At 34.2% G+C, this 14,786-nt stretch overlaps 1 protein-coding gene across 4 annotated transcripts in view; it reads left to right on the top strand.

The window, feature by feature from the left end:
• The window catches only part of ECT2 (epithelial cell transforming 2), an 80,812-nt gene extending 73,960 nt beyond the window's left edge, over positions 1-6,852 (top strand). For 2 of the 4 annotated variants that reach the window (XM_009201353.3, XM_009201351.4), the window contains 4 exons: positions 537-644; positions 1,623-1,778; positions 3,909-4,175; positions 5,528-6,852. In XM_009201353.3, the coding sequence (XP_009199617.1) occupies positions 537-644; positions 1,623-1,778; positions 3,909-4,130 (486 nt within the window). In that variant the 3' untranslated portion in view covers positions 4,131-4,175; positions 5,528-6,852. The remainder of the gene's footprint in view (positions 1-536; positions 645-1,622; positions 1,779-3,908; positions 4,176-5,527) is intronic. The other 2 variants (XM_003894820.3, XM_003894821.3) reach the window with 1 other exon arrangement.
• Positions 6,853-14,786: the final 7,934 nt, after the last annotated feature.

Here is a 14,786-nt window from a genome sequence, read left to right as displayed (position 1 = left end):
TGTGAACCCCCTCTTCAGAAAGATGCCCTTTGCACATGTACACACAAAATTTTGTGCCCAGTTTCTGTTCATTGTCACCCTACAGGCTCTTGGTCACAGGTTTAGAACCTCTGATTTAGAATCCTTACAAATGCTGATTGAGGACGAAAGGGTAAAGTAGGAGAAAGTCTAAATCTTAATTTGAGTTTATGTCAAGAACAATGTTTGTGGTCTTGGTTTTGTAGCTGACTTTATACTTAAGCATTAAGTTTAAGTCTGCTAAATTTCTAACTTGTTTAAGAGTTGTTAGATTTTATTTTGAGGTCTATTTCCAATTGCTTTGGTATCCATGACCCTTACAGGGAATTACTCATTTACTGAATGCTTATTTTTCACTATCCTTAAATTAGTACATTTCGGGGTAGAAGTTATATCAAACACATGAATAATCGAGTAGCTTCATTTACAAATACTCCATACATAAATATGCTTAAAAGTTTGATTTTTAGAAACAGTTGTGTGTTTTCAAGATAACAAAAAATATTATTTTTCAATAGGAGAATCTTATTTATACTGCTGATCCAGAATCCTTTGAAGTAAATACAAAAGATATGGACAGTACATTGAGTAGAGCATCAAGAGCAATAAAAAAGACTTCAAAAAAGGTGCGTTTTAGTGAAATTATTATTTAGCATATCTCTAATATGTATTTTCCAGACTATATTCAAATAATATTACTGCGAACACCAGTATAAAGATAGTTTATAGAACAAAGCTGTTCTTCAATTCTAGGAAATGACCCACAGAAACAATAGTTTTACTTCAGTGAGTTCTTTGCCACAGTAACTATAACTTGTTATCCCTCCCATTTTGTAATAATGATGCTTCTGTGAACTATCCTGCAGTAGAAATGTACTGTTGGTGTTTTAGATTTAAATATGTGTGCCCTCATCTTAAATATATTGCCACAGTTATTTTCAGCAAAGGGCAGACGACAGTCAGGGGACCTGGGATCTATTCCTGACTCTAGAAGTATATTTTAGTCTTCTCGTGATTAAGATAACTTACTTACCTTATCAGAGTTGTTGAGGATTACATAAGTATGTTGATAATAGGCTTTTTAAAAGTAGAACTAGAATTTTAGTGTTCTAAGAGAGATTTACAGCCATAATCTCTACTGCTAGATTTACAAGTTTTGTTTTCTTTCCCTTTATGGGGAGGCTTTGTATTTTAGTAATTTTTGTATCTCCTATCGTTTAACATGTATGATGTATAAAAGAAAAACATGTTAGATTATTATTCAAGTGAATTCCTTCACTCTTTCAATAAAGAAATGGAGGTTCAGGTGATTTTTGGATTAGAAATCTCACAACTAGACTGGTTGAATCAGACAAGAACTTAGGTTTCTTCTCTCCCAGGCTAGATTTCTTTTCTCCTCCTTCCATTGGACTTCACTGCTCTCTAAATGAAAGTTGAAATAGTATACAAATTTCCTCACTGCTTTGTGCCAAAGAGATTCTAATCTTGCCACATACTACAGTAGAAAAACTTTTGCCATATATTTGTCTTTTTTATGTTTCAGTATTCTTATCAACTGTATTAAATTTGTCTTGGTTTAAGTAATTGTAACTCTTAAACTCTAGGTTACAAGAGCATTCTCTTTCTCCAAAACTCCAAAAAGAGCTCTTCGAAGGGCTCTTATGACATCCCACGGCTCCCACGGCTCAGTGGAAGGAAGAAGTCCTTCCAGCAATGATAAGCATGTAATGAGTCGTCTTTCTAGCACATCATCATTAGCAGTAAGTTATTTTGATTTAATGGGGTGAATGACTTATTTATGAAGCTGGTATGGGATTTGTTAACTTCTAAAAATTGGAAATATTTCTTCCATGCTTAAAAAATTTTAATAATGTATTTTAACCCAGTATGCCAAAATATTATCATTTGAATGCGAATCAATGTAAGAATTACCAGTGAGATATTTTCATTCTTTCTTATGTACTAAGTATTAAAAATGTGGGATGCACCTTATACTTACAAAGCTGACTGCATTTCAGACTGGCTATGTTTCAGGGGTTTCATAGCCACATGTGGCTAGTGGCTCCTGGAAGGACAGCACAGCTCTGTACACTAGCACTGAAGAATCAGCACGGAAAGCATGATGCTGGGAGGGAGGAGGTCTCTCCCCTAGTGCTTTAAACCTTGGCATCCTAACATAGTCGTACGTCATTTGTAAAATATGTACATCCAAACTTCTAACCTCTTTATTGGGTAAAGGCAACTGAGAAAACCCTACTACGAATGAACTAGAGACATACTTAATGTGTAGTTTTTTTGATAGGAAATTTTATTGGTATTGAAATGTATTCTAAAATCTCTTTTTTTTTTTTTTTTCTGAGACGGAGTCTCGCTCTGTCACCCAGGCTGGAATGCGGTGGCCGGATCTCTGCTCACTGCAAGCTCCGCCTTGCGGGTTTACGCCATTCTCCTGGCTCAGCCTCCCAAGTAACTGGGACTATAGGCGCCCGCCACCACGCCCGGCTAGTTTTTTGTACTTTTTAGTAGAGACGGGGTTTCACCGTGTTAGCCAGGATGGTCTTGATCTCCTGACCTCGTGATCCGCCCGTCTCGGCCTCCCAAAGTGCTGGGATTACAGGCTTGAGCCACTGCGCCCGGCCATATTCTAAAATCTCTAAGAAAAGAAACACGTTTCAATCTGGCCTGTCACTTTACTAATGTAAATAGCTATGATTCTGTTTATATAGATCTGTTCCAATAAGATAGCAGAGACCGAGTTTTATTCCTTTTACTATTTTTGTGATGAGTAGAATATAATCTCTGAAACTGAATTTCAGAGGATGTTATGGGCTCTAAATTCATGTATATTTTATATATATATATGTATATTTAAAATTTTTCCTGAACAATCCAAATTTCCAAGTTTCAGAATTATTAAATTATTAGATATTTAATACTATTACTAAGTATTTGAGTGAAATATCTGTACTTAATACAATTATTAACCTACTGAAGTTAAGAAAAGCAAGTGACTATCACTTCTTAGCTGTGTGTCCTGTACCAGGTTTCTTATTCTCTCATCTGCATTTTTGCAGATGAGAGAAAAGATGTTAATAGTGCTTACTTATTCCATAATTTCATTGTAGGACTAAATAATATATGTATGTATTATATAATCACACATATGTATATGATGTTATATACTGAGAGGCAGTTTGGGTGGTGGTTAAGAGCCTGGTTTCTGGAACCCTAGTGTTCAAATCCTTGCTCTGCTATTTACCAGTTATATGTGTTTTGGCAAGTTATTAAAGGTCTGTTTCAATTTCATTGTCTGTAAAGTAAGTCATAAGTAGTTATAAGGATCAAGTGAGTTATTATATGTAAAGTGCTTAGAACAGTACCTGGCACATTGTGAGGGCTCTTGTGTTTTATAAGTGATTTCTTTTTATTATATAAAATTTTTGCAGGTAAGGCACATAAATAATACTTAGTAATATATATTTTAACGTTGGTTAAAGTCTTTAGTTAACACATCAAAGAGTTATGGCTAAATCTACTAGTGTATTTATACAGGTTTTTAATCAACATTAACCTTAACCAATGGGAGAGAAGCTGTATTTAGTTGATAAAATGAATATATGCAAAGTAGTTTGGTCGATTAAAATTGACAAATGCAGATAAGCATTAATTTGTGAAAATTAGATTATAGCTTTCTCAAAGCCACCTGTAGCAACTATTGTAAACATTTTCATCTTTCAAATGAAAGTAAATGCATTTTATAGAAAATTTTAGAAAATTAATTTGTTATTTATGGTTATGTCACTTTTAATAGACAATATACGTAACAAGCAGCTAAAATACCTTCAAGACATTAATGTCATCTTCTCAATTGCTTGTTTCTGTTCTAACAGATTACCCATTCTGTTTCCACAAGCAATGTAATTGGATTTACTAAGCATGTTTATGTTCAGCGCCTAAACTCTATTGGTGGGCGCTCTCAGTACTCCTGGTTTCGATCTGTACGTCATTCTGCTTTCCGAGCTAGTTTTTCAGAGATACTAGAAGGAAACACTGATTTTTCAAATTTCAAAAAAGTTATTTCCAACTCATCTTTGACACTTGTGAAGAATTAGGAGATTTGCCAACCACTAATGGAAACAAGCCTCATGAAGTTTAATGTGAGCTTATTAGCTATTTAAAATTTGTATCTGCAGAAAAAAAGAAAAAAAAAAAGGAACATATTTTTTCTCCAAGGAATCACTTATTGGGTGGGTGGGAACTTTGGAATTCACAATGTTATGACTGCTTTGAATTAATAACAATTTAGGTTTAATAGAGTTTATTAAGTCCAGAAAAAATAAGTTCCATTAGAAATTTTCTTATTTAGGAAAATTATCATTTTAAAGAATAGTAATGATTGTCATGAGTAGTGGATTTATATTCCAAATCTGATTCTTAATGTTAGATTTATAGCATTTACAGAAAATTATGCTTTTAATATACCAAATCATAAAAGTTCCATGTGAGGAAAGTGTCAACTTTTATATTATACATTTATATCATCATTTTGTTGATACTTGAATGGTTATACTTCATCAGCCCAGCTTTTTAAATGCTTCATTTTACAACCTTGTTTATGAGAACTTACAGCCAACTACCTTACTAGCTCTTACAGTTAGCCATTTATGTATGTTAAAATAAAACAGTAGCCTTAAAATTTATTTTCATTTACAGTTATTCTTGAGTCTTCGCATGTTATTTGTTAGAGTTGTTTTATTTTAAAATTTTTAAGACTTCTCAGGGATATAAAACTTAGCAATTTAATAATCACTGTTATCCAGAAGGATTGCTGTTTCACTCAATTTTTATATAGAACAAAATTTTAAAAATTGTTTAAAAATATTTTTGAGAGATGGGGGTCTTGCTAAGTTGTCCAGTCTGGTCTCAAACTCTTGGCCTTAAGCAGTCCTCCCACATCAGCCTCCTGAGTAGCTGGGATTACAGTGGAACAAAATTATATATATACATATACACTCTCACACTCACATATGTACATCTGAGTTGTACATATATTACAAACACTCTTTGAGAGTGTATGACTTAATTTTAGAAAATTATTTCCCATGAAATGATTTCATTCCTCTTAATTCTGCTTTATGAACTAAGAAGAAACCTTGTTTGCCAATTTATAATTTTTTCTTTTATAACCTGAAACACTGAATCATTAATATTTCATAAAACAAAGTTAGGTATCACTACTGGCAATAGGCCAGTATCTGTTCAGTTGAGTTAATATCTAGTTAACTAGTCTAGCTATTTGGCTTTGTTTTCAGAATGCTATAATAGTTTTCTTTTTTCTCCCTTTTCCATTCCCCTAACTTTAAAGAGTTTAGAATTGTCAGATGTCTTGTACTTAATTGTTATAGTAATTTTTAAAATGTAAAAATAATAGGCATGATACCAAACTGTATTTTACAATTTTTTTTAAAGGAAGATTTAAAATATGAAATAATTTGTTTTGTCTTTACAGGGTATCCCTTCTCCCTCCCTTGTCAGCCTTCCTTCCTTCTTTGAAAGGAGAAGTCATACGTTAAGTAGATCTACAACTCATTTGATATGAAGTGTTACCAAAATCTTAAATTTTAGAAATGTATAAACACCTCATACTCAAATAAGAAACTGACTTAAATGGTACTTGTAATTAGCACTTGGTGAAAGCTGGAAGGAAGATAAGTAACACTAAAGTATGCTATTTGATTTTTCTTCTTGAAAGAGTAAGGTTTACCTGTTACATTTTCAAGTTAATTCATGTAAAAAAATGATAGTTATTTTGATGTAATTTATCTTTTTGTTTGAATCTGTCATTCAAAGGCCAATAATTTAAGTTGCTATCAGCTGATATTAGTAGCTTTGCAACCCTGATAGAGTAAATACATTTTATGGGTGGGTGCCAAATACTGCTGTGAATCTATTTGTATAGTATCTGTGAATGAATTTATGGAAATAGTTATTTGTGCAGCTCAATTTATTCAGAGATTAAATGACATCATAATACTGGATAAAAACTTGCATAGAATTCTGATTAGATAGTGGGTCTGTTTCACATGTGCAGTTTGAAGTATTTAAACACTCCTTTTGCAGTTTATTTTCTTCTCAAGTGTTTTCAAGATCTAGCATGTGGATTTTAAAAGATTTGCCCTTATTAACAAGAATAACATTTAAAGGAGATTGTTTCAAAATATTTTTGCAAATTGAGATAAGGACAGAAAGATTGAGAAACATTGTATATTTTCCAAAAACAAGATGTTTGTAGCTGTTTCAGAGAGAGAGTACTATATATTTATGGTGATTTTAGCCACTAGCAAATCTTGATTTAGTTTGATAGTGTGTGGAATTTTATTTTGAAGGATAAGACCATGGGAAAATTGTGGTAAAGACTGTTTGTACCCTTTATGAAATAATTCTGAAGTTACCATCAGTTTTACTAATCTTCTGTGAAATACATAGATATGTGTGTGTTCAACTTTTTATTATGGTCTTATAATTAAATGTAAAATTGAAAATTCATTTGGTATTTCAAAGTGTGATATCTTTCACAATAGCCTTTTTTATAGTCAGTAATTCAGAATAATCAAGTTCATATGAATAAATGCATTTTTATTTCCTATTTCTTTAGGGAGTACTACAAATGTTTGCCACTTAATTTTCAAGTATCTGTTTTAATAGTTAACTGACTATAGATTTTCTATGCCGTGCATGTGCCACTTCTGAGAATAGTAAATGACTCTTTGCTATATTTTAAAAGCAATTGTATTAGTAAGAACTTTGTAAATAAATACCTAAAACCCAAGTGTATTTTATGTCTCATGTCTTAGTTTCTTCAGGGAAATTTTCATAGGCAAATATGAATGCTTGCATCAACATATGTTCTTTTGTGTATTTGCTTGCTTATTTATTTATTCCTCCATTAATATTTTTGAGTATTTTGTTTTAAGAGGTGATCTGTAAGTTAGAAATTTTTAATCTGGAATCTACTTTGCGAAATGTAGGTAGTGAATCCTATGATGTTTTATGCAAAATTTTGTGTTTATGTGCATATATGCATTTTTCTGGCAGAAAATACACAATTGTTATTTTAGTGGAGGTGGAACTGTTACTTTCCCCCAAAAGGGTGGAGTTTCCAGAGACAAGAAATGACATAAGGCATAAAGCTAGAAAAGTATTGACTATACACTGGCAAAATATAGCAGGTAGTTAATTTTAATTTGAAAGGGAATGTTTCTGGTTTTTACTGTTATCTGCCGACCTTAGGTTTTTAGACTATCCTTGTTATCAGATGAAGACAGTTTGCATGTATCGTGTAAAATTAGGATTCTGTATCATGCATGGATATTAAATATAATTAATTTATCTATTGAGAAAATAATAATTTAGGTTTTCTTAATTATTAAGAGCATTTTTAATTTCCTTAAGGCATTTAGGTCATCCAATAGTGTTTTTTCCAAGAATGCAAGGTTAGTTCAATATTGGAAAATTTACCAATATGACTTACACTGACAAAGAAGAAAGACATGTGATTTATCAGTAGGTTCCAAAAGGTTGTTTACAGAATCTTAGCCACTGTTCTTAATAAAAATTCTAAGGACTTTTGGTACCATGTCTGAGTAAGCTACTACATTTAGAGTGCATGTTCTTCTAACAGAAACATCAAGCATTTCTTTATGAAATATAACCAAGAAATAATTTTCATATATAACTGAGGTTAAAAGAATAATCTGGAAATCCTCAGATATGAGAAATTAAGAATCAAAGCCATAATGCTAAGTGTAGACTGATACCAAAGACCAATTGAAAGGATTCGAGACCAATATATAAGCCTTAAAATGCTGGAACATTGATCCTTGACTCAGCCTAGCTGAAGGTAAGATCTTAGTTAAAAGCAAAAGAGGAAATAAAAAGGCATGAGGAGAGTAAAGAAATGAAGTAAATAGAATGTGTTCTCCAGGAACTGGAAATAATAGATCAAAAAGAAAATATATTTATAAGAAAGAACTCATACTGAATAATAGACATGACTTTTTAAAATAAACAAGCTTGATTGGTAAAAGAATCAAGTTGAACTTCTAGAAGTAAAGAGAGAGACCTGACTGAAGAGAATACTAGTGAACTAATAGATAAATTTCAGAAAATTACCCTCACAAACTATCAAAAAGTACTAAGAAGTGTTTTAAGAGATGTAAAAAATGGAACATGAATATCCAACAACCTATAATAGGATATCTGGAGAGAAAAATTAAAATAATAGAAGGGGGTAGAAAGCAATATTTGAAGAGTTGAGAGTTTTCTAAAACTAGAAAAACATGGAACTTTAAAATCAAGCATGCACATCAAGTATTGAGCAAAGTCAATTAAAAAATTCTCACTGAGAACGTTATAGTCAGTATAGGAGAAAAATAAATGGAGAGTGCTAACATGTTTATGAATAGAAAGATGTAAAAAGGATGTGAATTTTCATCAGTTTAACCAATACACTTAAATGCAACTGAAAGCTTAGTGGATTTTTTTTATGGAACTTAATACAAAAGAAGTCATTATAAACAAAGTTAAAAACAAGTCACAGAAAAATGTAACTCAGAATAAAGGATTTACATTTAGAGTGTAAGGAAAACTCCAGTCTCTAAAAACCCAGTGGAAAAATTGCCAGAAGATAGATGGTTTGCAGAAAATGAAAAGTTACCATTCAACATGTAAGACTTTCCAGGCTTAAAAGAGAAAATTCATTGAAATTACACTACATACCATTTTTAATCATTAGAAATCTAAATATTTGACAGTATTTCTGCTGGTGGGGCTGTGGGTAAATGCACTCTTACATGTGTCTGTTGTGAATATAAAAATTATTGCAACCTCCATGCAGGGAAATTTAGTACAGGCACACCTCAGAGATACTACAAATTTGGTTGCAGACCACCACAATAAAGCAGCTATCTCAATAAAGTGAGTCCCATGAATTTTTGGTTTCCCATTGCATATAAAAGTTATGTTTACACTATACATAGACTATTAAGTGTAATAGCATTATGTCTAAAAAGAAATGTTCATGTTCATACCTTAATTTAAAAATACATTATTGCTTACCAAAAAAAAGCTAAAGATCATCAGAGCCTTCAGTGAGTCATAATCTTTTCTGGTGGAGGACCTTTAAAATATTTTTTATTTCTAATTATTATGGATACATAATATTTGTATTACATATATTTGTATATTGATGGGTCCATGTGATATATATTTTTTTCTTTTTAAAACTTTTTTTTTTTTTGAGACAGTCTCACTCTGTCTCCACAGCTTCATCTTCACCACTTACATTCTTTATGTTCCTTCTGCTGCTTCTCTTGAACCTCCCGAACAAGTTACCTTTGCCTTGAGATTCTTCTCAAAGAACTATCTAGCAGCAAAGACTTATCCTTGTTCAAAAGCAATTGCAGGCTTAACTAAATTAGTTGAAGCATCTTTAGATATTGTAGTAAGTTCACCTTTAAATCTGATGGTACCACATGTGTATTAGTCTTTTCTTGCACTGCTATAAATACCTGATACTGGATAATTTATAAAGAAAAGATATTTAATTGGCTCCCAGTTCTGCATGGCTGCACAGGAAGCATGGTGGGATCTGCTTAGCTTCTGGGGAAGCCTCAGGAAACTTACAGTCATGGCAGAAGGTGAAGGGGAAGCCAGTACTTCACATGGCCAGAAGCAGGAGGGAGGGAGAGAGATGGGGAAGGTGCTACACACTTGTAAACAACCAGATCTCATGAGAACTCTTAGGAGAACAGCGCCAGGGGGATGGTGCTAAATCATTCATGAGTCACTGCCACCATGATCCAATTACCTCCCACCAGGCCCTACCTCCAGCATTGGGGTTTACATTTCAACATGAGATTTAGGCGGGGACCCAGATCCAAACTATATCAATATGCAATACACTTTTCTCTCCCCTTCTTACAGAAAAATTGGCGTATAATAATCACTGTTCTACAATCTTGCTTTTATCACTTCAAAATATATTCTGGAAATCACTCTATCTGTATATAAGTCCTTCATTTCTTTTTACAATTGCAGAGTACTCCACTGTGAGTAGACTCTATTTTATTCACCCAATCCCCTATTGATGTTTCTAGTGTTCTACTACCACAATGATGCTGCAAGTTTTATGAATAGGTCATTTTGTATTTCTGTCAGCATATTTTGCAAAAAAAAAATACGTGTGGGATTACTAGGTCAAAAGATCAATATATAATTTTGGTAGACATGGGCATATTTTGTTTTATTGCACTTAGCAAATACTGTGCTTTGGACAGACTGGAGATTTGTAGCAATGCTGCATTGAGCAAGTCTGTTAGTACAGTGTTTCCAAAAGCATGTGTTCACCTCATGTGTCTGTGTCACATTTTTGTATTTCTTGCAGTATTTTATACTTTTCATTATTATACCTGTTTTGGTGATCTGTGGTCAGTCATCTTTGATGTTATTATTGCAATTGTTCCAGGGCACCACAAACCGCACCCATCTAAGACTGAAAACTTTATCAGTAATTGTGTGTGTTCTGACTGCTCCACTGAACAACTGTTCCCCAATCTCTCCCTCTGCTTGGATCTCCCTAATTCCTGAGACATAGTATTGAAAATAGGCTAATTAATAATTAATCCTACAATGGCGTCTAAAAAATCAAAAGCTAGGAATTACTAAACTTAGTGAAGGAGGCATGTTGAAAGCAGAGATAGACTGAAACAAGGCCCCTGTGCTATAGTTAGCCAAGCTGTGAATGCAAAAAGAGTTACTGAAGGAAATTACAAGTGCTATTCCATTGAACATGTGAATAATAAGAAAGCGAAACAGACTTATTGCTGATACGAAGAAAGTTTGAATGGTCTAGAGAGAAGATCAAACTAGCCACAACGGTCCTTTAAGCCAAAGCCTAATCCAGAGTAAGTCCTTAACTCTTTCAATCCTATGAAGGCTGAGAGAGAGAAGGAAGTTGCAGAAGCTTGAAGCTAGCAGAGGTTGGTTCATGAGGAAAGAAATGGTCTCCAAAACAAAAGTGCAGTGTGAAGCAGCAAATGCTGATAGGGAAGCTGCAGCAAGTTATCTAGAAGAGCTGGCTAAGATAACTGAAGAAGGTGGCTATGCTTAATAACATTTTCAATGTAGACGAAACAGCCTTCTGTTGGAAGAAAACGCTATCTAAGACTTTCTTTTTTTTTTTTTCTTTGAGATGGAGTTTTGCTCGTTGCCCAAGCTGGAGTGCAATGGTGCGATCTTGGCTCACAGCAACCTCTGCCTCCTGGGTTCAAGCAATTCCCCTGCCTCGGCCTCCCAAGTAACTGGGATTACAGGCACGCCCCACCACGCCCTGCTAATTTTTTGTATTTTTAGTAGAGATGGGGTTTCACCATATTAGCCAGGCTGGTCTCGAACTCCTGACCTCAGGTTATCTGCCCACGGCCTCCCAAAGTGCTGGGATTACAGGAGTGAGCCACCTCGCCCAGTCAATCTAAGACTTCCATAGCTAGACAGAAGTCAATGCTTGTCTTCAGTGCTTCAAAGATAGGCTGACTCTTTTGTTAGGAGCTAATACAGCTGGTAACTTGAAGCTGTGTTCATTGACCATTCTGAAAATCCTGGGACCATTAAGATTATGCTACATAGACTTTGGTTGTGTTCTATAAATGGAATAACAAAGCCCAAATGACAGCACATCTTTTTATAGCATGGTTGACTATTTTGAGCCCACTTATGAGACTCTTGAGTGGTTTCTTGAGATGGAATCTACTCCTGGTGAAGATGCTGTGAACATTGTTGAAATGACAAAGGATTTAGAATATTACAGAAACTTAGTTGATAATGCAGAGGCAGGAATTGAGAGGGCTGACCCCAACTTTGAAAGTTCTTCTAGGGGTAAAATGCTATCAACAGCACTGCATGCTACAGAGAAATCTTTCATGAGAGGAAGTCAATTACTGTGGCCAACTTCATTGTTGCCTTATTTTAAGAAATTGCCGCTGCCACCGAACCTGCAGCAAACCGTCAACCTGATCAGTCAGCAGCCATCAACATTGAGGCGAGACCCTCCACCAAAAATGGACAAATGGGATCACATCAAGCTAAAAGACATCTTTACAGCAAAGGAAACAATCAACAAAGTGAAGAGCCAGTCACAGAATGGAAAAATATCTGCAAACTACCCGTCTGCCAGGAATTAATAACCAGAATATATAATGAGCTTAAGTAATTCAATAGAAAAAAGAATCCAATTTTAAAATAGGTGAAAGATTTGAATAGACATTTTTAAAAAGAAGACATACAAATGGCCAACATGTATATGAATAAATGCTCAACATCACTAATAAAAGAAATGTGAATCAAAACTACAATGAGATATCATCTCACCACAGTAAAAATAGCTTTTATAAAAAGAACAAGCACTAAGGGATGCTTCTTTGAGAACATAAAGGGTAACCCTTGTACATTGTTGGTGGGAATGTATGTACAACCACTATGGAGAACAGTATAAAAGTTCCTCAAAAAAGCTAAAAATAGAACTACCATATGATCCAGCAATCCCATTGCTGGATATATATTTAAAAGAAAGAAAATTAGTATATCAAAGAGATGTCTGCACTCCCATGTTTACTGTAGCACTATTCACAATAGCCAAGATACGGAATTAACCTAAGTGTCCATCAACAGATGAATGGATAAAGAAAATGTGGTACATATACACAATGGAGTACTATTCAGCTGTGAAAAAGAATAAAACTCATTTGCAACCACATGGATGGAACTGGAGGACATGTTAAGTCAAATAAACTAGGCACAAAAAGGCTAATATTGCATGTTCTCACTCGTATGTGGGAGCTAAAAATTAAAAGTTGAACTCATGGAGATAGAGTAGAATGATGGTTACCAGAGGCTAGGAAGGGTAGTGGGGAAGAAGGTATAAAGGGGTTGGTCAATGGGTACAAAGATACAGTTAGAAGGAAAAAGATCTATTGTTCAGCAGCACAATAGGGTGACTATAGGTAACAATAAAACGTTAAAACGTAAAAAGTTTCAGCAGGTTTGAGTCTGAATAAACTATTTTGGCTTACTTTGAAAGAGGCTATTTTGGGATTGGTGTTTTGTTTTGAGGCCTAGACATCAATCAAAGCTGACCATTGAATGCTTGGTATTTTGTCTTTCCACTTTTTTAAGAGTTCCTTGTAAGCATATTATGGTTGACATTTTAAAAGTCCCATTATGGCTTTTTTGATTCTATTATTCTTAGTGAACTTAGTAATTTATAAATGTACACGTAAAAATTATAGGAATATAATGAGTATATATAGTAAGAGTTTTGCCAGGAAGATGTAGACAGTTACATGATCAACATAAAGGGACCACTTCAGTTGGTCAAAAATTGTGCTTATAAATGTGTTAGGATCCTGCCTAAGCAGAGGCTAGGAAGAGATCATATTAATGACCTCAGAATATGTATTGTGCGAAGTGACTTTCCATAATTTGATAAGACAAGGAACATCCTTAGATAAGTTTTTGTTAGGCACCTAAGGATGCATTGTGAATCATCGTTACGTTTTCGTGAAGCGTAGCACAAGTTTGCAGTTAAGTGATTTTATCAGTCCGTTTCTTGCTTATAGAATTTTCGGAGTCTAAAACTGTTTTTTTGTTTTGTTTTGTTTTGTTTTCTCTTTTCATTTGGTCTAAGCTGCAAGTGTTTCTGCCAGTATAACATTCTCAGAATCCTTGTAAACTGGCACACAATTTGCTCCATTAGACAAGAGACCTTTCACATGTCTTTTCTGGATAATCCCATCTCTATTCCTGGCTTCTGATGACGAAGCTGAGTCCCATGCCTGATCTCTTCACAAAGATTTCAGGAGGCTTGAATAGGGTCCTCTGACTGAATCCTGATTGTTTTAGGCTTCCTTTAGTTTCCAATTCCTCATTTCTCCCCAGCACACATTTAATGTATTCCTGCCAGCAGTCTGTTTTTGATAATGCAGGTATTCTGACATCATGTGGGCCCTCTCTACAGTATCCTCACTTTCTTCTGAGTGCTCACTAGCAGAGTTGTTAACATTTGTATTTCTAGTAACAGTTTATTCAAGGCAATCTAGGCTTTCCCCCAGGATGTTTTAGTTTTTGCTTATTTTTTTAATTGACAAATAAAAATTGTATATATTTACAGTTTACAAAATGATGTTTTGAAATGTGTATACATCGTGGAATGGCTAAATGAAGGTAGTTAACATGCATTACCTCATATACTTGCAATACTGGAATACATACTGGCTTTTCCATTTTGCTTTTTGTAATTCTTTTAGCCTCTTCCCGCTGACCAATTCAAAAGTCACCCCCACATTTTTAAGTATTTGTTACAGCAACACTCCACATTTGATACCAAAACCTATTTAGTTTCTTATTACTGCTGTAACAAATTACTGAGTGTAGAGGCTTAAACACAAATTTATTCTCTTGTAGTTTGGAGATAAGAAGTCCAAAATCATGAGTCTGACTCACCAAAGTCAACCTATCAAGAGGGCTTGTTCTTTCTGGAGGTCCTAGGGGAGAATTTGTTCCTTGCCTGTTCCAACTTTTGGAGGCTGCTGGTATTCCTTGGTTTGTGACTGCATCATTCCAATCTCTACTTCTGTCATACCTCACCTCCTCTGCAGACAAATCTCTTACTGCCTCCCTCTTACTATAAGGACACTGGTGACTACATCAGGCCC

This window comes from Papio anubis, chromosome 2, assembly GCF_008728515.1.
Source record: "Papio anubis isolate 15944 chromosome 2, Panubis1.0, whole genome shotgun sequence".
NCBI lineage: Eukaryota > Metazoa > Chordata > Mammalia > Primates > Cercopithecidae > Papio > Papio anubis.
The sequence above is the reverse complement of the archived record's forward strand: the minus strand, read 5'-3'. Positions and strand labels throughout refer to the sequence as shown.